Source organism: Prionailurus viverrinus, chromosome B1 (genome assembly GCF_022837055.1).
Source record: "Prionailurus viverrinus isolate Anna chromosome B1, UM_Priviv_1.0, whole genome shotgun sequence".
NCBI lineage: Eukaryota > Metazoa > Chordata > Mammalia > Carnivora > Felidae > Prionailurus > Prionailurus viverrinus.
In genome coordinates, this window is record NC_062564.1 from 51,496,379 (window position 1) to 51,517,621 (window position 21,243).

The 21,243-nt window shown below is 39.6% G+C and overlaps 1 protein-coding gene across 1 annotated transcript; it reads right to left on the reverse strand.

Moving 5' to 3' along the window:
• Positions 1–7,982: 7,982 nt before the first annotated feature.
• On the reverse strand, positions 7,983–21,019 carry LOC125164021 (serine protease 52-like). Its single transcript, XM_047856430.1, has 5 exons — positions 20,875–21,019; positions 14,218–14,413; positions 13,163–13,416; positions 11,697–11,839; positions 7,983–8,255 (listed from the first exon to the last, which is right to left on the reverse strand). Exons 1-5 carry the CDS (start codon positions 20,954–20,956, stop codon positions 7,983–7,985), a joined length of 948 nt encoding a protein of 315 aa, XP_047712386.1. The 5' UTR covers positions 20,957–21,019.
• Positions 21,020–21,243: the final 224 nt, after the last annotated feature.

Consider the following 21,243-nt stretch of genomic DNA (forward strand, 5'->3'; position numbering starts at 1 on the left):
GACACAGCTAGAAGATGGTCATGGAGAAGCCAGGGAGAGGGTCTTACAAGAAACTAAACCTGCCAACACCTTGATCTTGGACTTCCAGCCACCAGAATTGTGAGAAAATAAATTTCTGTTGGTTAAGCGACCCTGTCTGTGGTATTTTGTTATGGTGGCCCTAGATAACTAGTAAAATCCCTAATAATTTTCAGATATGAGAAGACATAACCCTTCTCCTTTGTTTTCATGTCTTTGCAATTGTTCTTTCTGCCTTAGATACATCCCTTGTCTATCTGGGAAACTGTGTATCTTTTGTGTCTTCTGTGAATCTCTAGTGGACCATATTAGGGAATTAGTTGTCCTCTGTGCACTCAAAGCACCTTAAACAATACATTTTTGGAACATTCATCAAGGTGAGTTAAAAATACTTATTTACATCAGTATTTCCCTGATTAAACTATACACTTCTTGAAAATAGAGATCATCTTTAATTGAAATTCAAATGCACAGAAATATAATAATCAAAATCCTTTGTTCATAAGCATGTTTTGCTGGTTGCTTTTTAATTTTAAATAATTCAATAAGCAATATGAACCTTGCTATATATTGAATGTTTGCATCCCTCAAAAATTCATATATTGAAACCTAATATCCAATGTGATGGTTTTGGAGGCAAGGCCTTTGGGAAGTGATTAGGTCATTAAGATGGAGCCCTCACGAATGGGATTAGCGTCTTCATAAGAGACCACAGAGAGCTTTTCCACCCCTTCCATCATGTGAGGACACATCAAGAAGACGGCTACCTATGAACAAGTAAGCAGGGTCTCACTGGACACCAAATCTGCCAGCAGATTTATCTTGCACTTCCCAGCCTCCAGAACTGTGAGCAATAAATGTTGGTTGTTAAAGCCACCCAATCTATGGTATTTCTATTAAAGCAGCCTGAACTAATTATGACAAATCTATTACCTAAGCCAAAACTAGAATGTAATATCTAACTGCATCATCATTACCATCACCATCTTCAACCCCCACCCCCTGATAAACATCATCCTGGTTCCTATATTCATGATTCCCTTACCCTTGATCTCTTTTTAATATGATTTAGTTACCACAAACACACATATGTAAATATATATGTGTGTATATATATATATAGTAGTTATCTATATCTTGATATCTTTTTAATACATAGTATATATCTTTTTAATATATAGTATATATTAATATATAGTAATTTTCTATATCTTGATATCTTTTTAATATGATTTAGTTACCACACACACATACATAAATATATATATATATATACACATATATATAGTAATTATCTATATCTATCCATCTGTCTTATATTCTAGACAAAAGATGTATCTAGTGTATGTACTGTGTGTGTGTGTGTGTGTGTGTGTGTTTGTGTGTAGTGATATAATTACTACACACACATACACACTACATATATCTATATATCTATATCTATCTATCTATCTATAGAGAGAAGGAATATATGCCTATTTAGATGTGTTTATAATAAAATGAGTATTATGCTGTATGTATTTTTTGATATATATTATTATAATCCATTTTAAATTCCAAAAATTCATCTATATAGTTGCATATAGCTGATTATCATGTAATTGTGTGAACATGCATCAATTTATTCATCTAGTACTCAATTATTGGACTTTTGTTTTTGTTTAGATTTGTGCTAATCTGAATTGTCCTGCTATACACTTTATTGTATATGTTGTCAACATGTAAATGTTTACATGTGTGTAAGTTTCTGCAATGCCTCTCACCCTCCAGATGGCCACATTCTAATTCTCAGAAACTGTGTATACATTAGGTTACACAGCAAAGCGGAATTAAGTTTGTAGATGGAATTAAGGCTGCTAATCAGCTGACCTTGAGATGAGATTATTTGGATTAACTAAGTGGGGCCACTGTCATCCTAAGGGTCTTTATTAGTGGAAGTTCGAGGCAGAAGAGAGAACCAGAGAGATGACAGTTTGAGAGATGACAGCCCATTATTTCTGACTTTGAGGATGGAGGAAGGGGGCCATGAGCCAAGGGTACAGAAGGCTTCTAGAAGCTGGAAAAAGCTATTTAACTGTCAGGGGCATTATGTAGGAACATATAAATTTTGTGGATGATGTTGGAACTATATGTGTGGAAAAATATGTGCCAGCTCAGAAATGAAAAGAAGACTTTGATCTCTGGAGGTATTATTACAAAGAGGGGGAGCCTCCTGAAAATCATGAACATGAATATCTACCACAACTTGGTAGAATTCAATCCCAGATTCAGGTCCTCTTGCAAAAGAAAGCAATGGCATTCCCAGATATGACTGTTCAAGGTTCCAGCTCCTTTTCTCCACCCTTCACAAGCAGAGGAATGACTAAATAGAGAACATAAATTATTAACACCCACTCCTGTAGGTAAGGAGGAAAGATCATAATAGTTACCAAGAAAAATAAGTAGGAAAAGATATCCCATATTTTTTTTTTGTTTTAAGACTGAAAGGCTGATCTGGCTAGAACTAACCTGAATTCAAAGATAAACAACAAAACAAAAACACAGAAACAAAAACAAAATAACATGAGTAAAATATAGCATTATAGCTAGCAAGATGATAGATTGAATGGTGGATGGATGCATATAGATATAAATATGTGTAAAACATGAAACAATAAATAAAACAAAAATTTGTGTTGGATGTGCTCTAGGAAATAGGAAATTTACCTTTATTTTATCATCTTTACTCAAAGAAATTAAAGTTGACTCTATAATACATGAGTTCAAAAAAGAAAAAGAAAAGGAAACCATTAGAGATATACAAAGTGAGAGAATAGAATAGAATTGATGAAATTAAAACCAAACTAAAATCAGCAAAACAAAAAACTAGTATCTTATGAATGAAAGTGAGGGCAAATACAAGGTAAGCATGTAGATGCAGATGAATTCATTGAGAAGACAGGATGAACCCTCTCAAGGAATGGAGAATTTACATCTTGCATATGAACAATCAGTATACCCGAAGTAATGAAAAGGAAAAAAATGGAACTGAAAAAAATTTCAAATCTATAATAAAAGAAATAAAAACAATGACTGACATGACTGCTTTATTTAATGCAGGCCCCTTTTAAATACAGGTTTTAGTGAACCAACCAAGCTAAGTATTACAGCCACTTCCAGCTGTTAAGACTAGTTTATTGAATCCAGAATTTGTGGTGAGTTAACAATATTGAAAAATTTGGTCCAATCTCGTGCTTCATCCATTCCTTCCTGTTCTAGCACCCTTAGATTTTATTTCAACAGTATTTTGCAGGTTTATTCTGATACGTTAGCAAAATTCTGCCACCCTTTTGTTGTTTAATGTCCCCTCAGATCCAATGTTTGTACTATTTCTTGTGGGATACTATGAAACTAAACTGTATTTAGAAACCTGGAGTTCGGAGGCACCTGAGTAGCTCAGTTAGTTGAGTGTCTGACTTCAGCTCAGGTCATGATCTCGGTTCTTGAGTTTGATTCCCACATTGGGCTTGCTGCTGTCAGCGCAGAGCCTGCTTTGGATCCTCTGTTCCCCTCTCTCTAACCCTCCCCCACTTGTGCTCTCTCTCTCTCTCTCTCTCTCTCTCTCAAAAAATAAACATTAAAAAAAAAAGAAACCTGGAGTTTGTGAGTGTTGGTGGGTTGAGCCTTGAGGCAAATTAGCATTCCTTGTAAGGAAACTGCCTCATGTGAGGTCCTTATAGTTCTTTCAATCTGGAAAGGGTTTTTCTGCTGGCAAGTGAGACTCAGTGGGGTACGCGAGGTCAAAGTACTCAGATACTGTATTAATCATGCCTTTTTATTGAACACTCACACACTGAACCATAATCTTTCTGTCCCAATCACGTCAGAGCCAGGCATCAGGAAATTAAAGGCAATCCCTACACCCCAGAGCTTGTTGAAATCATTCAAATTAGCCAATCCCAAACCTGCTTAGCTCACTTAGCCTGCTTCTCTCATTCCTTCTGGCAAAAGCCACAATAAAGTCTCTTGCCCACATTCTCCCTTTGTTCCTTCTGCATCTTCACCAGTCTTGTTGTTTCCCCATGTGATCCTATGTGATCCCCCCTCTTCTTCCAAACTGTAACAAACTATCTTTTCAGTGACAGTCTTTCTGTTGACTTCCATATGTGAATAATGATGCTAATACCTCCATTTACAAATAGATGCATGTAGGGGCACCTGGGTGGCTCAGTCAGTTAATCATCCAACTTCGGCTCAGGTTATGATCTCACCTTAATGAGTTTGAGCCCCACGTCAGGCTCTGTGCTGACATCTCAGAGCCTAGAGCCTGCTTTGGATTCTGTGTCTCCCTCTCTCTCTGCCCCTCTCTCACTCATGCTGTCTCTTCCTCTCAAAAATAAATAAACATTTAAAAAATTTTTAAATAAAATAAAAATAGATGAATGTAGAAACACCCAAATATTCCCCATTTCAAATTTTCAGGTTTCCCCTCTTTCCCCAGTCCTACCTTTTATATGAGAGACCTATAGAGGCTATACATTCAATTTATACTGTATGTATGCAACCAATGGTACATTATGTATTATGTACCATTAGATTGGGGGTCTAAATTTTGACTACATTGGCTCTGCAGTTACAAGAGGGAAGATACTTTTTGAATAGCAGACATAGATACTCTCTGGTTATTTGACCACGGCTTAAGCCAAAAACCTAAAACCCTGAGTTTACTAATTTCTTTAAGCTTTATTCTAAGCCGTTAGCCTCCCTCTCCGCCCCTCCCACCTCACAGCCTACCCCATAGTCCTTGTGTTTCTCATTCAATTATAATGGTCAATTGCAACAACCATTTGATCTGCCAAAAGCTTGCTTTCAATAGTTACTTCATTCTAAGGTACTATAGGTGATAATTAACTTAGAACATGCTACAGACTACCTGTATCCCATTTTCAAGTGGTAATAAAGCTATCAAGATCAGATATCAAATAAAATCCAAATTAGACATCTAATCCTTCCACTACTCAGGAGAGCAAAACACAAAACAGAAAAAGTTCATAAATGGACCCACACTTATATTTTATGGTCAGCTGATTTATACCAAGACACTAAAGCTGTTCAATTGGGAGGAAGGAAGAGCTTTTCAACTTAATTGGCTATGTATATGGAAGAAATTAATCTTGATCCATATCACATCACACATGGAAATTATTTCAAGATGGATCACAGACTTAAACATTAAAGCTAAATAAATAAATCTAAATAAATAATAAATAAAATTATGTATCTCTAAAAAGGGCACATAGTATAAAAGCAACTCCAATAACTCAATAATAAAAAGACAAACAATCCAAATTAAAATGGGAAAAATACTTTAATAGGCATTTCACAAAAAGAGTTATACAAATGGTTAGTAAGCATATGAAAACATTTTCAACCCCATTAGGGGGAAATGAGATACCACTTCACACCCACAGAATAGAGAAATTAAAAAGACTGATAATACCAAATGTTGGCAAAGATGTGGAGCCACTAGAATTCTCATCTGTTACTTGGATTGCAGGGTGGACAGTATAAAATAACTGTGATATTTACCTGGTAATTTCTCATAAAGTTAAATATACACCTATTCTATGACCCAGAAATTTTACATCTTGTTTACCCAACAGAAATGAAAACATATACACAGAAATATTTGTTACAAGACCCTTTGTAGTAGTATTTTCTTTATAATAGCCCCTAATTATAAGCAACTCATGTGTCTATCAAAATGGAATGCATAAATAAATTGCGGTACGGAATACTACTCTACAGTAATAAGGCGAGAGCTACAGATACATGCAACAACATAAATGAACCTCAAAAATATGTTAAGGTAAGGAAAACAGGCACAAAAAAGTATATAACATGGTGTTCCATTTTTTAAAAAGTTCTATGACAGGAAAAACTAATACACACTGAAAGAACTGAAAGAAACCAGAATGGTGTTTGATCCTGGTGGAAGGGAAAGAGGGTGGGAGTAAGTTGGGATTGGTAGGGGAAGGGCTTGGAGTGGTCTTTCTACGGTGGTGGAAATGCTCTATACCTTTATAGGGGTGTGGATTACATGGCTATAAGCATTATTAAAAACTCATCAAACTATAAAGTTAAGGTCAGGGGATGTCTCTCTATGTAAATTATACCTCAGTTTGAAGAAAAAAAGTACTAGTTTGAACTCTTATTTCTTCCTTACGGAATTGGCAAAAATTGGAAAGTTTGACAACCTGCTTTGCCATGGAGGCTAAGCAGTCCCCTTCCCGCACACACTCCCTTTCATAGGATCCTGGCTGAGAGGCCAGGCTGTTTCAACTTCTCTGTCAGCCGCTGCCCTGAGCTGAGGGCACAACACTGTGACCTCTCAGTCTCTCCTAGCCTCTACCTTCTGAACTTGAAGGCCAAATTGCTGTTACTTCTTTCATGAAAAAGAGGAAATTTTTTGTAAAGCTACCTTTCTCAGGAGCAGTAACCCATCTACTTGTAGTCGTATTTCCCTGCTTACCAACAGCCAAAAGTTTGGGGTAACACTGCAGTTTTGGCAAAACAGCTGTATATCGATTCTCTCTGCCCTCATCCACTGAAATGCTTCTTCACCCCCCTCTCTCTAGATTCAGATGGTGGCCAACCTGTCCTGTTCTCATGCAGCCAATGAAAGTCAGCAGAGAGAAACTTTTTTCATACTTTCTTTTCTTCCCTTTCAGAATGCATATGCAGAAAATATTTCTCCTTTTTGTTTTATTTTGTTGTTATTCATAGCTCAAGGAATTCTACTTAAGGCAAACTCATATAAAAACACCCATCTTTTTGAGTATATTTTTCCCTTTCTCTTCAAAAATGTGCTGAGTTGCCTTAGAAAAGAATGCTACTTATTATGTCTTACTTGGTTGGAAAAATTATGCTCATGACTGATTGCAAGAAGGATGGTCCGCCCACTCTTCCAGATGGTACAAAATGTCATCTTGGACTAAGTCAAACTTTCAGACAACTGTTTACTAGAATGGTAATCCCTTTGGTTCTGTGCTACCCCAGTATATTTATCATTCCCCCCCCCTTTTTTTTTTTGCTTCAGGTTGAGTTTCTAATGTTTGCATTCAAAAGTGTCTTGACTACTACAACTCATTTAGCTATGTGTATCTTTACCACCTCTCTTTAGGACATTTCTGCTTCAATGATTTCCTGATCCTCAATCATAGCATTGTTGCACATGATCTCTGAGAGCTGAAAGCAGTATTTGCTGAGGCTCTGGACCAGGTGGTAGGTATGGAGGTGACAGGATCCTTCTGAAGACCAAATCTGTAGATCTCAGGGATTAGCTACAAATGAAGGGAGAGAGAAGAGTTGGAATGTTCCTTATTTCTAGAGCAAAAAAAAAAAAATGGGGAGCTGTCTACTCCTTTTGGAAAATGAAAGAATCTGTGGAAGGATACCTGTTTGTAGGAGAGAGAAGAATAGAAGTTATGTTTCAGAGACCCTTGGCATGCCCCTTTCCGTGCAAAGGTGCTGCATCCAAACTTCTGAGGAGGCCTCAAGCTGAAGTTGGTAAACTGCCTCCAAGTTCCAGGGGAATAATAGGCCATGTAGTAGATCCCAGGTACACTGTAAGCACTCCTATAGGTATATGACTATTTCAGGAACAACTAATAGTATGAGAACCCTCTGGACCCCACCCTTGACCTTACTCCACAAACTGAGGACACTTGTTTTTTAAATTTTTTTTATTTTAAGGTTATGTATTTATTTGGAAAGAGAGAGAGAGAGCATGAGTGGGGTAGAGGCAGAGAGAGGGAAGACAGAGAATCCCAAGCAGGTTCCATGCTATCAGCACAGAGCCCAATGCAGGGCTCAAACTCACAAAATGTGAGATCATGACCTAAGCCAAAATCAAGAGTCAGACGTTTAAGAAACTGAGCCACCCAAGTGCCCTGAGGACACTTGGTTTTGAGGCAATACAGTGTTTAATCACAGGGTAATAGAAGTATCACAAAATATAGTAACAAGATGGCCCAAGGTGAGAGAAACAAACTGTACCCGGAGTCTGGCTCATGCACATAGGGCTTTCCTGACATCGCGGTCTCTGTGTCAATCCATGACAGATAATTAGACACCTTCGTGTACACTCCAGGCAGTTTCTTCCGGCCACAGCCAACTCCCCAGCTGACAATGCCTAGTTGGTACCATATGCTTTGGTGGTTGTTTTTCTGGCAAACCAGAGGACTCCCACTGTCACCCTATGAGAGAAAAGTTGTTTGGGAGTGGAAGGGACAGTAGCAAATAACTTCTATAGCCTATTGAGGTGTGGGCAACTGGCATAAGGCAAAAAGCACTTATGGTCTTTTGACAAGGGAACAGTTTATGCTATCCAGCCACATGACTATGCTTCCCAGCTGCATGACTGTCAAAGTTGCAAACAATTTGGTCAAAAGCAATGGTAATGAATGACAATTTGATTTACAAAAATCAGTATCCATCATCATCATTATCATCTAGTCATATGGGTTCATTTTGATGTACCAAGAATTGGTTTTCTAATCCATTTTGCCTCTAAGCACTTTTGTTGTTTTTCAGAATTCTTCCAATTTCCCCCACACCTTTTACTTTACATCTATTTTCAGCCAACCCATTTTGGTCTTTTTGTATTGTTCATAATAGCAAAAAGTAAAAAACAAACACAAAAGTCTATTATGCCTCATAATAGATCATTGGTTGAAGACAGCAGGCAAGCAAACTGATATATATAAAACACATATGATATAAAATGTGGTTCAAAGCAGTACATTTTAAACAATTTACAAATTTTAAAATGTCACGAAAAAGATTGCCAAATAAGCACAAGTAAGGGGAACAGACATCATTGACATGAAACTTGAAGAATACATAATCTTTCAATGCCTTCAAATCTTTGGGCCCATTTTTTAAATTTAAACTTTTATTGTTTAAATATAGTTGACATACAATGTCATATTAGTTTCAGGTGCATACCATAGTGATTCGATGATTATATGTGTTACACAATGCCGTGATAAGTGTAGTTACCCTCTGTCACCATTTAACGTTATTGCAGCACTATTCACTATATTCCCTATGCTATACTTTCCATCTCTGTGACTTATTAAATTCTACTGAAAATTATGTATCTTCATCTAAAAAATTAGAAATCTCAGGTATGGAAAAAGAACATGAAGAATAGTCATAATTATACAAATAAATAAATTTATATATAAACACACACGTATGATTGTGTATAAAAAGAATGTTTCAGGAGGTGCCCGGGTGGCTGAGTCAGTTAAACATCCAACTTTGGCTCAGATCATGTTTCATGGTTCATGAGTTCAAGCCCTGTGTCAGGCTCTGTGCTGACAGCTCAGAGTCTAGCTCCTACTTTGGATTCTGTGTCTCCCTCTCTCTCTGTACCTTCCCACTTGCACTCTCCCTCCCTCTCTCTCTCTCTTTCTCTAAAAAATAAACTAACATTGAAACATATAAAAATAATATTTCAGGAAAGAAGGCAACACTGTAAAAATGGTTTCTCTGGAGAGTGAACAGGAGAACAAGTTTAAGATGTAAACTTCCTCTTCACTGTACTTCCAATTTGTACAATTCCAAATGAGTTAAATAAACATTTCTCATTCCAGCCATACAGAGGCAACCCCTTAGTCAAATATAATTTTCCACATCCTTGAATATGCAAATATGAATACATCATTATTGTTTTACAGAAGTAGGTTTGGGTGGTACATATTGTTTCACAGCTTACAAAGATTTATTTTTGAAAATGTTAAGTGACACCCCAAATGTTGAAAAGAAGCACCATTCAACAATATGCCAAAAGTCCAAATCCAAAACAAAACAAAAAATGATATGGGTTTATTTGATTTTTTAAACCAGATTGTTATCATGAACAAATTGCTGTGCCCATCAACTTACTTTGAATCAAACTGTTCTTTACCAAATTCCTTGAAGTCATTGCTAAGTCCCATGACCTATTGCTAAAATAAAGAATTATAATCCCTTCTGTGGATATGAGGGGATCTATGTGAAAGATGTCAGGCAGAACAGCAATACAGTTAAAATCGTAAATTTCTGGAGCCAAACAGATCTTGGTTGAAACTCCAGGGAGAAGATTTAGCTGAGGGAATGTGAAAATTTTCTTCAGCATTTTAAGGCTCAGCTTTTATGCTGGTGATAATAGCTATCTTTCCTGCAATACAGCTGTATGTATGGAAGGAAATGACAGCTGTGAAGCCCTGTGCACCATGATATATGGCAACCCTGTACTCAATGGTAGCTCCCTGCATTTCTGTGGCCATTGAACCAGCCAAATCTGTGCATGACCAGGCTGAGCTGCTAGATTTGGTGTCCTGTTTCCACTGGAACCCAAAAGATGGCTTCAATCTCAGAAGATAGTGTGCCTTCATTAGAATTCTGAGTCTGACATTTAACTTGTTCCTGTGTCCTCTGCAAGGCTGTCAGCTTCCCTGATCCTCAGTTTCCCCATATGAAATAGGCCTGCCTCCTAGGGCTAGTTTGCAACCCTTTCGTGTATTTGTGGAAACGGTTAATGTGCTACTAAGCACTGAACATGCATAAAAGATGGTGATGGAGAGGGGTGCCTGGGTAATTCAGTAGGTTAAGTGTCCAACTTTGGCTCAGGTCATGACTTCGGCTGAGGTCATGACTTCGGCTGAGGTCATGATCTCACGGTTCATGGGTTCGAGCCCCGCATCGGGCTCTGTGCTGACAGCTCGGAGCCTGGACCCTGCTTTGGATTTTGTGTCTCCCTTTTGCTATGCTCCTCCCCCACTCACACTGTGTGTCTCTCTATCTCTCTCAAAAATAAAGACTAAAAAAAATTTAAAGAGATGGTGATGAAGAAAATTATATTTATAACATTTAGTATGACCATCCTCTGCTCTGCATCATTTTAAGTGCTTTTGTGCATTGACTCACTTAAGTTTCACACTAGTCCTAAAAGGTAGAAACTCTTAATATTCCATTTTGCAGATGAATAAATCTGAAAAAGCACAGGCACAGAGGGAAGTCACAAGCAATAAGTAGAGGAGCTGAGAGGGGGGAACTAGGGGACCCTCCACCCCTAATCACTATCCCACAGAGTCTCCCTTTGGTTACAGAGCATCTGTACAGGGCTGAATAGCATCCCTCCCAAATTTATGTCCATATGGAACCTCAGAATGTGAGCTTATTTGGAAATAAGGCTTTTGCAAATGTAATTAGTTAAATTAAGATGAAGTTCTACTGGATTATGGTGGGTCCTAATCCGACAACTGAAATCCTTATAAGAAAACAAGAGATACACATACAAGGGAGAAGTCCATGTGAAGATGGGGGTAGTAACTGGAATGACGCACCTGCAAGCTAAGGAATGCCCCTGATTGCTGGAAACTACCAGAAGCAAGAAGAGGCAAAGAAATATCCTTCCCTAGAGCCTCCAGGGGGAACATGACTCTACCAATGCCTTGATTTTGGAACTCCAGCTTCCAAAACTGTGAGACAGTATATTTCTATTGTTTGAATCCACCCTGTTTGTGGTAATTTGTTATGGTAGCTTTAGGAAACTCATCCAGAAGAGGAAGAGGGGAGCCAATTATCCTGAAAATATTGGCCAGCCCTCTGTAGCGACCCTTCTCCAAGCAAGGGACAAGCTCCATTACCTGGCAGGCGTCCTTCCCACCTTGAGGGCTCCCAGCACACAGCATGTTCCTGGTGAGTATAGGCACCTTATGGGAGCATGTTTCCCATTTGACCAGCTTGATGTTGACTTTTTGCAGCCGTGAAGCCATATCTTGCATAGGAACTGACACAAAGAAGAAGCAGATGGGGAAAGGACCCTGAGCTCAAAGTGGTCCCTTTGGGTTGAGGTCAAACAGCCACCCAGCATCATGTATTTTCAGCTCAATAGCAAAGGAGCTACTGTGTGACCCAGAGAACTACCCAGATATGGAATTAGTGAGGAGAGAATTGAAAGGCATTCAGGAGACCCTCAAGCCTATCTTCTCTGAATCTAGAGCTCCTCACAGCTGGGTCTTTATTGGATCTCAGCCTGAGTGCACTCTTCTGCAGAAAGTGCCAACTCCAGGTACAGTCCTAAAAAGGTATTTCATTTAAATCCATAAGCACGTAAAGAGGACCCATTATGAGAAATTCTGTCCAGGGGTCTATGGATCATAAAGATGGATTTGAATCATGTCAGGGCCTTTAACATGGAAGAGATGAACCTAACACCTAGAATGTTCACACCCTGAAGATGAGGACATTTCCCTTTTTGTATATTGCTGAATTCCCAGAGCCTAGAACACTGCCTGGGTCATAGAAGAGGCTCAATGAATATGTGCTGAATAAAGCATGAAGAACTCTAAGAAGGTGGCCTGTTTTGAATTTCATGGAAAGCTTCCAAGGGTAATTTCCAATGAGGAATTCTAAAACAGCTCCAAGCTTTGGGACCATGTGGGAATCAGTGTACTGCCATCTGTGTGCCTACTTAGAAGAATGGCGCTAAGATTTTTCTTCTGTTCTTTTGATTTTGGACACATTTACCAAGAATAATGACAAAAAGGCACCATTTTATGGTTTGGCAGGGCAAAATGGTCGGAGTAGGTTACAGATTAACTCTATAAGAACAAATTTATATTCAGTTTATCCCCTTCTTCTTGGCCTGGATCTGTGGTTTTCAAATATTTGGGCTAGCAAGCACTTTTCATAGAGGAGCAGAACTGACACCATCAACCGGAACAGAGTTGCTCTGCTGACATTAGTGTGGACTTCTTGCAGCCTAGTCAATTTTGCCACCCCTTTGCCCCTTAATATGTTCCTCAAAATTCTCCCAAGTCATCCTTGGATTCTGAACACTTCTCCCTGGGTTATTATTGAGGCCTTGTTTAGGGTTTGTGTTCTATAATATGGATATAAAACTTGGTATAGGAGCCCAGGAAGGCCAAGGAAAGATGATTCACATGTTGACTGAGGAGAAGGTTCATCATGGGTTCTTAAATGAGAAACTGAAGTTTCCAAATCCACCAGACAGACTTCCCAGAGCTATAAGAGCCTCCAGAGTTTTCTTTCTCATTGCCTACATCAACCAGAGTGCCACCTCCCATTGGGTTGGGCTATAGTAACTCACTGGTAATGCCCCATCCAGTCACCCAGCAGTTTCTCCATTTCTGTATGTCATTAACCTCTGACAGGCAGATGGGTACTTCCTTGACACCCAATTTAAATGGAGATTTGAGTAAGAGCAAAGCAATGTCATTATCCAAGAACCAGCTGTCAAAATAAGGGTGAATAATTGACTTGTCCACTTTCATCCTTGTCAAGTTCTTGGTATCAATGTTTCTTTCACCATGTATAATCTCCAAGCCAGATTTTATCTCAAAACAAAAGAAGGAGAAAAAAAGGTAAGTTATAGAAGGGCAAAAAAAGGTGAGCCTTAAAAGAAAATAATTCCACCAATGCAAGGCTGTGATCCTGAGAGCTGGAGGGGTGGAGGCAGCTGGGGCCATGTACTTGGGCCCTGACCAGGCAAAAGAAGACTGACTTGAGCTCCATTCTTGCACTGTTGCCAACCAGCTTTTGACTTGATGGCTTCTTGGGCAACTTCACTTGTAGATTTTATTAACAAATATCTGGAAGTCATACTATGCACAAGTAATTGAGGGACTTGATCTTTATTTGCAAGGGGTAAACTAGCTATTAACAAACATCTGGGAAATTTCTCAAACATATTGATGTATAGACTTAAGGTAAGGCAGCATCTCAGGAGCTTCTGTCATGCAAACAGGCCTGGTGCCCTGCCCTTGGGGACCAATCCTTTCTAGGATTCTCTGACTCTGTGGTTATTGTTAGCCTACTTTCTCCCCAAGTGGCATAAAATGCTTAGGAAAGTACTTTCCAGAGTTTTGGATCAGGACAACGTGCACTTGACAAGATGCTGGGAAGTCCAAGGAACATCTGTTCTGCCATTTGAGTCTCACACAATAAGGTGTAGAATATCCTAGGAGGAAATCAGTGTCTATCCCACCTGAAAAGTGTGATATTCAACCACACAGGCATATATTTAGCCTCCTGGTATTTTGTTCTGTAACTGACAAACCTGGATGGAGGTTCCAGGAGAATAATGAGCATGTAAGGACAAGTATTCTACCACATTGGTTAAAAAAAAATCTTGGCAATACTTACTTATTTCTGTTTATGAAGCAATGGGCTGCAGTTAAAATCCACCACTCGCTGAGGATTGATCCTCCACAAAGATGTCTCCCTTGGTAAAGAATCCTCACCTGCCATGGAAAATCTATTATGTCTGCAGATTCCCCACCTGTGATTTCCAAAATTTCTGACTTCTCAGGTTTGGTACTTGTTCTTTGGCCACATGTCCCTAAAAGCAGAAAGAAGGAAGAGGGACAAGAGATCTAGGGCCCAACAGTCAAGATTGGTTGGTTTGGAAGAAATGTGAGTACAATGACCCCTTCTTCTTGCCTCCCCAAGACACAGTTAGCAATGGGTTAGCCAAGTTAACATCAGATGGGAGATTCATCAAACAAAAATTATGTCTCTTATGCCTACCAAAGGCATTGCAATTATAATAATGTGCTTATGGGAAGCAATGGCTGCTTCCTTCATTGTAGCGTTGATTTTTGGAAGGGTCTCCCTCTGAGGGCTTGTGAGGAGGGAGACACAATCACAGACCTTGGACCTGAATCTTGCTATTGCATCTCAGTAAGGAAGCCCAGACAGAAACATTCATTTATTCAAACTTAGGCCTCAGCGTCCTCTGAAAAATAGGGCATTGGTGTGGTATCTTGGCATAGAACATAAAATCCTTCTCCTCAGCTCTAGACTCATATTTTCATGGCTTCTATACCTTGATGACATGGACACCAGAAATTCTACAGGCAAAGGGAAACTGATTAGCCCTTCCCTTCCTGATTGCTCTCCTGCATTTTTTACTGTGATTAGTGGCACCATTTTTCACATACTTTTAATTCTAAGGATTCCAACTGAACCTAGAAAGGAATAAAAATTTTGGCATTTCTTATGTGATAGGATTGTTTTGACATCATTTGGTGTTTTTCAAATGTCATTTGAGTAATGAGAAAAGTAAATATAAAATCTAAACTGTTGAGCACTTCCTATTTGCCAGGCACCATTCTATTTTGCCTGAAACAATTTCATTTAACACGAACTCCATGAGATAACTGAAATTATTCTTGCCCCATTTTAAAGGCGAGACAATAAAGGCAAGTGTAAGGGTTATCACATCTGGCCAAGACCCAACAGCTAATATATAACTGAGCTAAGATTTGAAACGAGGCACTCTGGCTCCAAAGTCTGTTTTCATTACTATTAGGCAAACTGCCTTCAAAGTATTAACCATGCTTATGCATGGGGAGAAAAGACATTCAAAAATTTCCCCAGACAAGTATAATATGAAAGGTTATTCATATTATGAATTTAAAACCATATCCACACCACACATCACTACCATCCATATGTTACCATCACCAAACATCACCATAACAATACAACCCCGCCACCATACAACCCCACCACTACATATCCCCATCACATGTCCCCACATCACAGGTCACCACACCACGCAACCCCACCACCACAAAACCTGGCCATCACACAGCACACCATACAACCCCACCACCACATGTACCCCCTGTCCCCCTCTTCATACTGCTCATTACCACTACATTTTACCACAACCAGTGCACATCACCACTGTTGCCAATCACCACCACTGCCACTGCTTATCTCTGCCTTTGGGTTTCTCTCCTCCAACTTTCTTGGCCCTTCAGCTCCCCAGAAGAGCCCTGCTCCTTTCTATCTCAGAGCTTTTCTCAATGCCTCTGCCAGAAAGACAGGCTACTCTCTCATCTGTCTTGCTCCTCTTTGCCTATTTAATTCCTGTGTGTCCCTCACATTTTAACTCAGTTATAATGTCCTTTTAGAAATCTTTCTTGCCTTTCAAGATTACATAAACTACCCTCAGTATAACTTTCTTTTCTGACACCCTCCCTTCCACACAGAACACTAACAGCAGAAATAAAACATTTGTGAAACTTTCATCTAGATCTAAAGCCTAATTATCTATTCTTCTTGCTCACAGCTTTCATGGTATGTCTATATTTCAACAAAACCTATGCTCAATTATTCGAGAATATTATTTGGCTAAAATAATGGTATGTAGTTTGATGATTGCTAAGGTGAACATCAAACAGGTTGAGACACTATTTCTAAAGCATTGATCTTCAATTCTGTATGCACCTGCAAGGGAAGCTTTCTGGAGTACATGGAGAGAAGGTTTTACCTGGATAGCTAAGTCTGATTGGTGGACAATAACTACCAATCTGCAGTACTCTATGTAAAACAAGTCTAAAGGTGCAGCTAAGCTCAATGGAAAAGAGGTCTATGACCTATCAATAGTTTTTGCTGAAGGTCTGAGAGCGTCAGATTGGCAGTAGGATACCAAACCAGGCTAGCATTAATAGATACCTTTAAAATTTAAATGGGCAAAAAATCATCTTAAACTTGGGGGATAAAGTGCACAAAAATGCATGGCGTGAAACTGAGAAAGAACCAATATTAAAGATTACAGAATTGAGACTGAAAATTATCTGGCTAGATCTGAATACTGGACATGAACCATCAATATCAAACTCAATGAAGAATAGATATAAAGAAAGTATTACAAACCCAAAATAGAAAAATAATAGATCCAAATCTCTAGATTGTGAAGGGAGACTTGGCTTGGAAGTTTTAATAAGAACATATCAACCATAAGATGCTGACAACATGATACAACTGCTAAGCTCTCTATCTCATAGATGATAGCATTTGGATGGTTGTTAGTCTGGGGCCACAAGGTGCAAGAATGACATTAACAAATGGAGTATATACAGAGGTGTGTGGCCAACATATTGAGAAGCCTTAGAAGGAACATAAAAAGAAAGAAGACTCAGATGGGCCTTCAGACTCTTGCAGGGTTTTCTTAAAGATGAGGCATCAGACTTGTTCAGATACAGCATCAGTGGGTGGAAACAACAGGGTGGTTTAAAAAATCTTACAGAAGTAGAAAAATTCCTCCATATTGTTATATTCTACTTTGTTGGTAATTATGCAGATTTGAGGCTGACAAGGACCATCTGAGACCTGTGGATGTGAAATTCAGGAGAGCCCCTGGGAGCCCAATTGCATATTCTTTGTACTGGATATTTGTAAATTCTTTAATATAAAAATGAACTTTGTGGAATTTCTCTATAGTGAAACAGGCTACCTGTAGACTGTACTTGTTGTGATGAGCACTGAGTGTTGTATGGAAATGTTGAATTACTATATTCTTTGTACACCTGAAACTAATATTACATTGTATGTTAAGTAACTGGAATTTAAATAAAAACTTAAAAAAATAAAATGAGAGGATTCAATAAAATTATCTCTAGGATTCTTTCCAGTTCTAAAACACTGTACTTTTACAGTTCAAAATGGTGACAGGGAAATACTTTTACTTGAATTACATTAGGTAAAAATGTCATCTTTACTTAAATTCTTCTAAACCATACATTTTAGCCATCTTATTCTTAATTTTTCCTTAATATATTATTTCATTTACATTTTAAATGCTTTATTGATATTGATGTCAGGCTGACATTAGTCATGCAAACTGAAATATCAGTGTAATTACATGATAAGTCTCAGGCAAATGCAGAAATTTTCCCATATTTTCATATGCTAATGGCTCAACTTTGTTGAAAATTACCTAGAATTCAGACTGACTTGGAAAATAGGAGACCTGTGGTTGTGAATTTTAGGAAAGTCCCTGGGATCCCAAGTAATTGATATTTTTTGTTGACAAAGAACTAAATGAATTTTGGGGTCTGTCAGCACCACAGAGCAAAATTCCTGTTGGGGGTGTTCAGAAATACATCCTTGCAAGTCCCACCTGAATGAAATCACTTTAGATCCTAGATTTTTCCCACATGACTGGTTGATCCAGACCCAGAGATGTGACCAAACAGACTAAGATAAGAAAGTTTCATTTTAGCTTTTTACTCCAGTGTTTTCTCTCTGCCTGTACTATCAGGGTATCTCAAAAATAGTCTTTCCCCCTAAAGATTCCATTGATATGTTGTTGACTATGAGAGAAAGAGAATTACTGGAGAGACAGAACTCATCAGCACAAAGCACTGTGTTCTTAGCATGAAAAGTTCCTGGCTCTGTCCAAGCTGGCAGGGCACCTGGTGCAGAGGGATGGAGGTAGGGTTTTGGAGTCAGAAGTTCTGAGTTGGCTTCATTGTTTGCTGGCTGTGTGACTTACAGCTCCTGATTTAACATCTCTAAGCTTCAATGTTCTCATCTTTAATACAAAGGTAAGTATTAACATAGCCTGCTGCTGTGTTAATGTAACATTTCATGTAACATTGATTTAGAGGGATGGCATTTGGCGTCATTCCACTCTGGGTCAAGGAGAAAGAGGTCTGAATTTTGCCCAAGATGCTTAATGAAATCTGGGGTCACCTCCCACCAAAGTTTTAGTGGGAGAATGCCCGTGCTGTTGGTCTTCCTACATCAGTGGCCATTCTTAAACTCTTTTGCTGAATCCTCCTGTCCTTCCAAAACCCAAGGCTTAATCTTCAAACCACTTATCTTTTTTTGCACTTTAGCTAGAGTATCTTCTCCCAGCCATAACTTCAAATATCATCTTTATCCATAATATCTCACATTTGACCCCTCAGACCTCTCCACTGAGCCCTCAACTCTTTTAACCAACTGTCCTAGTCAATGTCTCATAAGAATATCTAAGAGACAGGGCGCCTGGGTGGCTCAGTCGGTTAAGCGGACGACTTCGGCTCAGGTCATGATCTCGCGGTCCGTGAGTTTGCGCCCCGCGTCGGGCTCTGTGCTGACAGCTCAGAGCCTGGAGCCTGTTTCAGATTCTGTGTCTCCCTCTCTCTGACCCTCCCCCGTTCATGCTCTGTCTCTCTGTCTCAAAAATAAATAAACGTTAAAAAAAAAAAAAAGAATATCTAAGAGACATCTTAAACTTGATGTGGCCCAAACTGAAATACTGACTTACCTGACCCCTGTCCAAATCTGCTTTCCCATAAGCCATCCACAGTTCAGTAAAAAGTACCTATATGCATCCATTTGCTTAGATGAGAATATCATCTAGCAGCTATCCTTGACCTCTTCTTTTCTCTGTCTTCTGACATCCAATGCATCAGCCAGTCCATTCAGGACTACCAAAAGATATCCAGAAACCAATCATTTCCCTTCATGCCTGCCACTATAAACCAATCCAGGCCATCATCCCCTCATACTCACTAACCCAAGGCCTGCCCCTGCACACTCTATCCTCTGCAGCAGACAGTGTCTCTTCCTTAAGTACTTCTCATTTCTCATTTTCCTGTATAGACTCTCTGATGACTTCCCATTGTAACCAGAATAAAATCCAAAGTCCTTACTCTGCCTTTATGAGGCTTAGCATGATCTGGGCCCCACCAACCCCTCTGAACCCATCTCTCTTCAGTGCCCCCTTCCCATTCACTTTGCCCCAGCTACACGGGTCTGTGTGCCTTCAAAACATACTGAGCTCATTCACTGCACAGGGCCTTTGTACTTGCTGTTACATCTGCTTGGAAATATGTCTCCTTCTCATCAGATGGGTCTTGACCCAAATCTTATCATCTCAGGAAGGCTTTCTGTGACCACTAGAACAATCTCAACAACCACCAGAGGCCTTCCATCATATAAGCCTATTTTCATGCTTCATACCATTTAGCAGGAACTAAAATTAACTTACTTATTTACTCATTTTATATGTTTAATATGTCCTTCTCCACACTACATAGTAAAACTGCAGGAAGGAAGGAAACAAGTATGTCATTCTCTGTTATAAACTGAGCTCCTGGGGGTACCTGGGTGGCTCAGGCAGTTAGGTGTCCAACTTTGGCTCAGGTCATGATCTCACTGTCTGTGAGTTCAAGCCCCATGTCAGGCTCTGTGCTGACAGCTCGGAGCCTGGAGCCTGTTTCAGATTCTGTGTCTCCCTCTCTCTTCCCCTTCCCCACTCATTCTCTCTCTCTCTCTCTCTCTCTCTCTCTCTCTCTCTCTCCTTCTCTCTCTCTCTCTCTCTGTCTGTCAAAAATAAATAAACATTAAAAAAATTAAACTGAACTACTAAAACAACTCCTGGCACATGGTAGAGGTTTAATATTTGTCAGCCAACAACTGACTGAACAGAACACAAGTCTCCAGAAATTCTCAGGACCCAGGGAGATGAATCCATAGTAGCTATTAATACACTGCCTTTACTATAGTTATATCATGGTACTTGTTTTGCATTAGGCAAGTTAGGCTCCACATGATGCTTTAGAATGCTTTCAAAGAGAAAGCAACCTGACTTGTGGTCTTAAAGCTGCAGGATTTGGCTAGCTAGTATCTCCAGCTTGATGGCTGGTTACCCCTCTCAAAGGGTTTTCTTACATCAACCATTCCACTATGGAAAACTCTGGGACCTAATGTAGACATAAAATATGCACACACGTGCACGCACACACACACACACACACTCACCAGGCTCCTCCACATGTAACTTTAAAGTTGAAGGTGTTCTGGGAGCAATGATCTGAAAGTCTGGTCCAGGTGCCCCCTGCACCTAAGGGGCTTATTAAAAGTGCAGTTCCCTGGATCCCACCCAGAATTGTGGAACCAGCATCCTAGAACTTGACCTTTTGAACAAGTTGCCCAGGTGATTCTTCTGCCCCCACCCCCACCAAAGTGCAAGGGTCCTGGTGAGGCACAGACACAAGAACACCATGAGAAACCTACATGCTGGGGAGCTGTGTGCCCGGGGAAGCAGCAGGTTGATCAGGAGCATAAGTACTGCTCTTCCATCCCTCCATCCTGTCATCAGCACTGGTCTTTACTCAAGCCAATGGAAAGCCTTCAAGTGATACTGTGCTGATTCAGTTCAGAGGGATTGAGTCTGGGCTTTGCTCTCTGTGCCTGCTATCTGACAGCCCAACCTGACCATTGAGGTCACAATTGAGCACCGGGTAGAACAGTCATGGTCCAGACAAGGCAACCAAGTGGCATCATGCATCCAGGACCTGATGATTTCTGTGAGCCACTTCTCTGGGATGTGGAGGTCAGTGTGGAACTGGGGGCCAGAGGCAGGATAGTGGGAGAACTTCACAC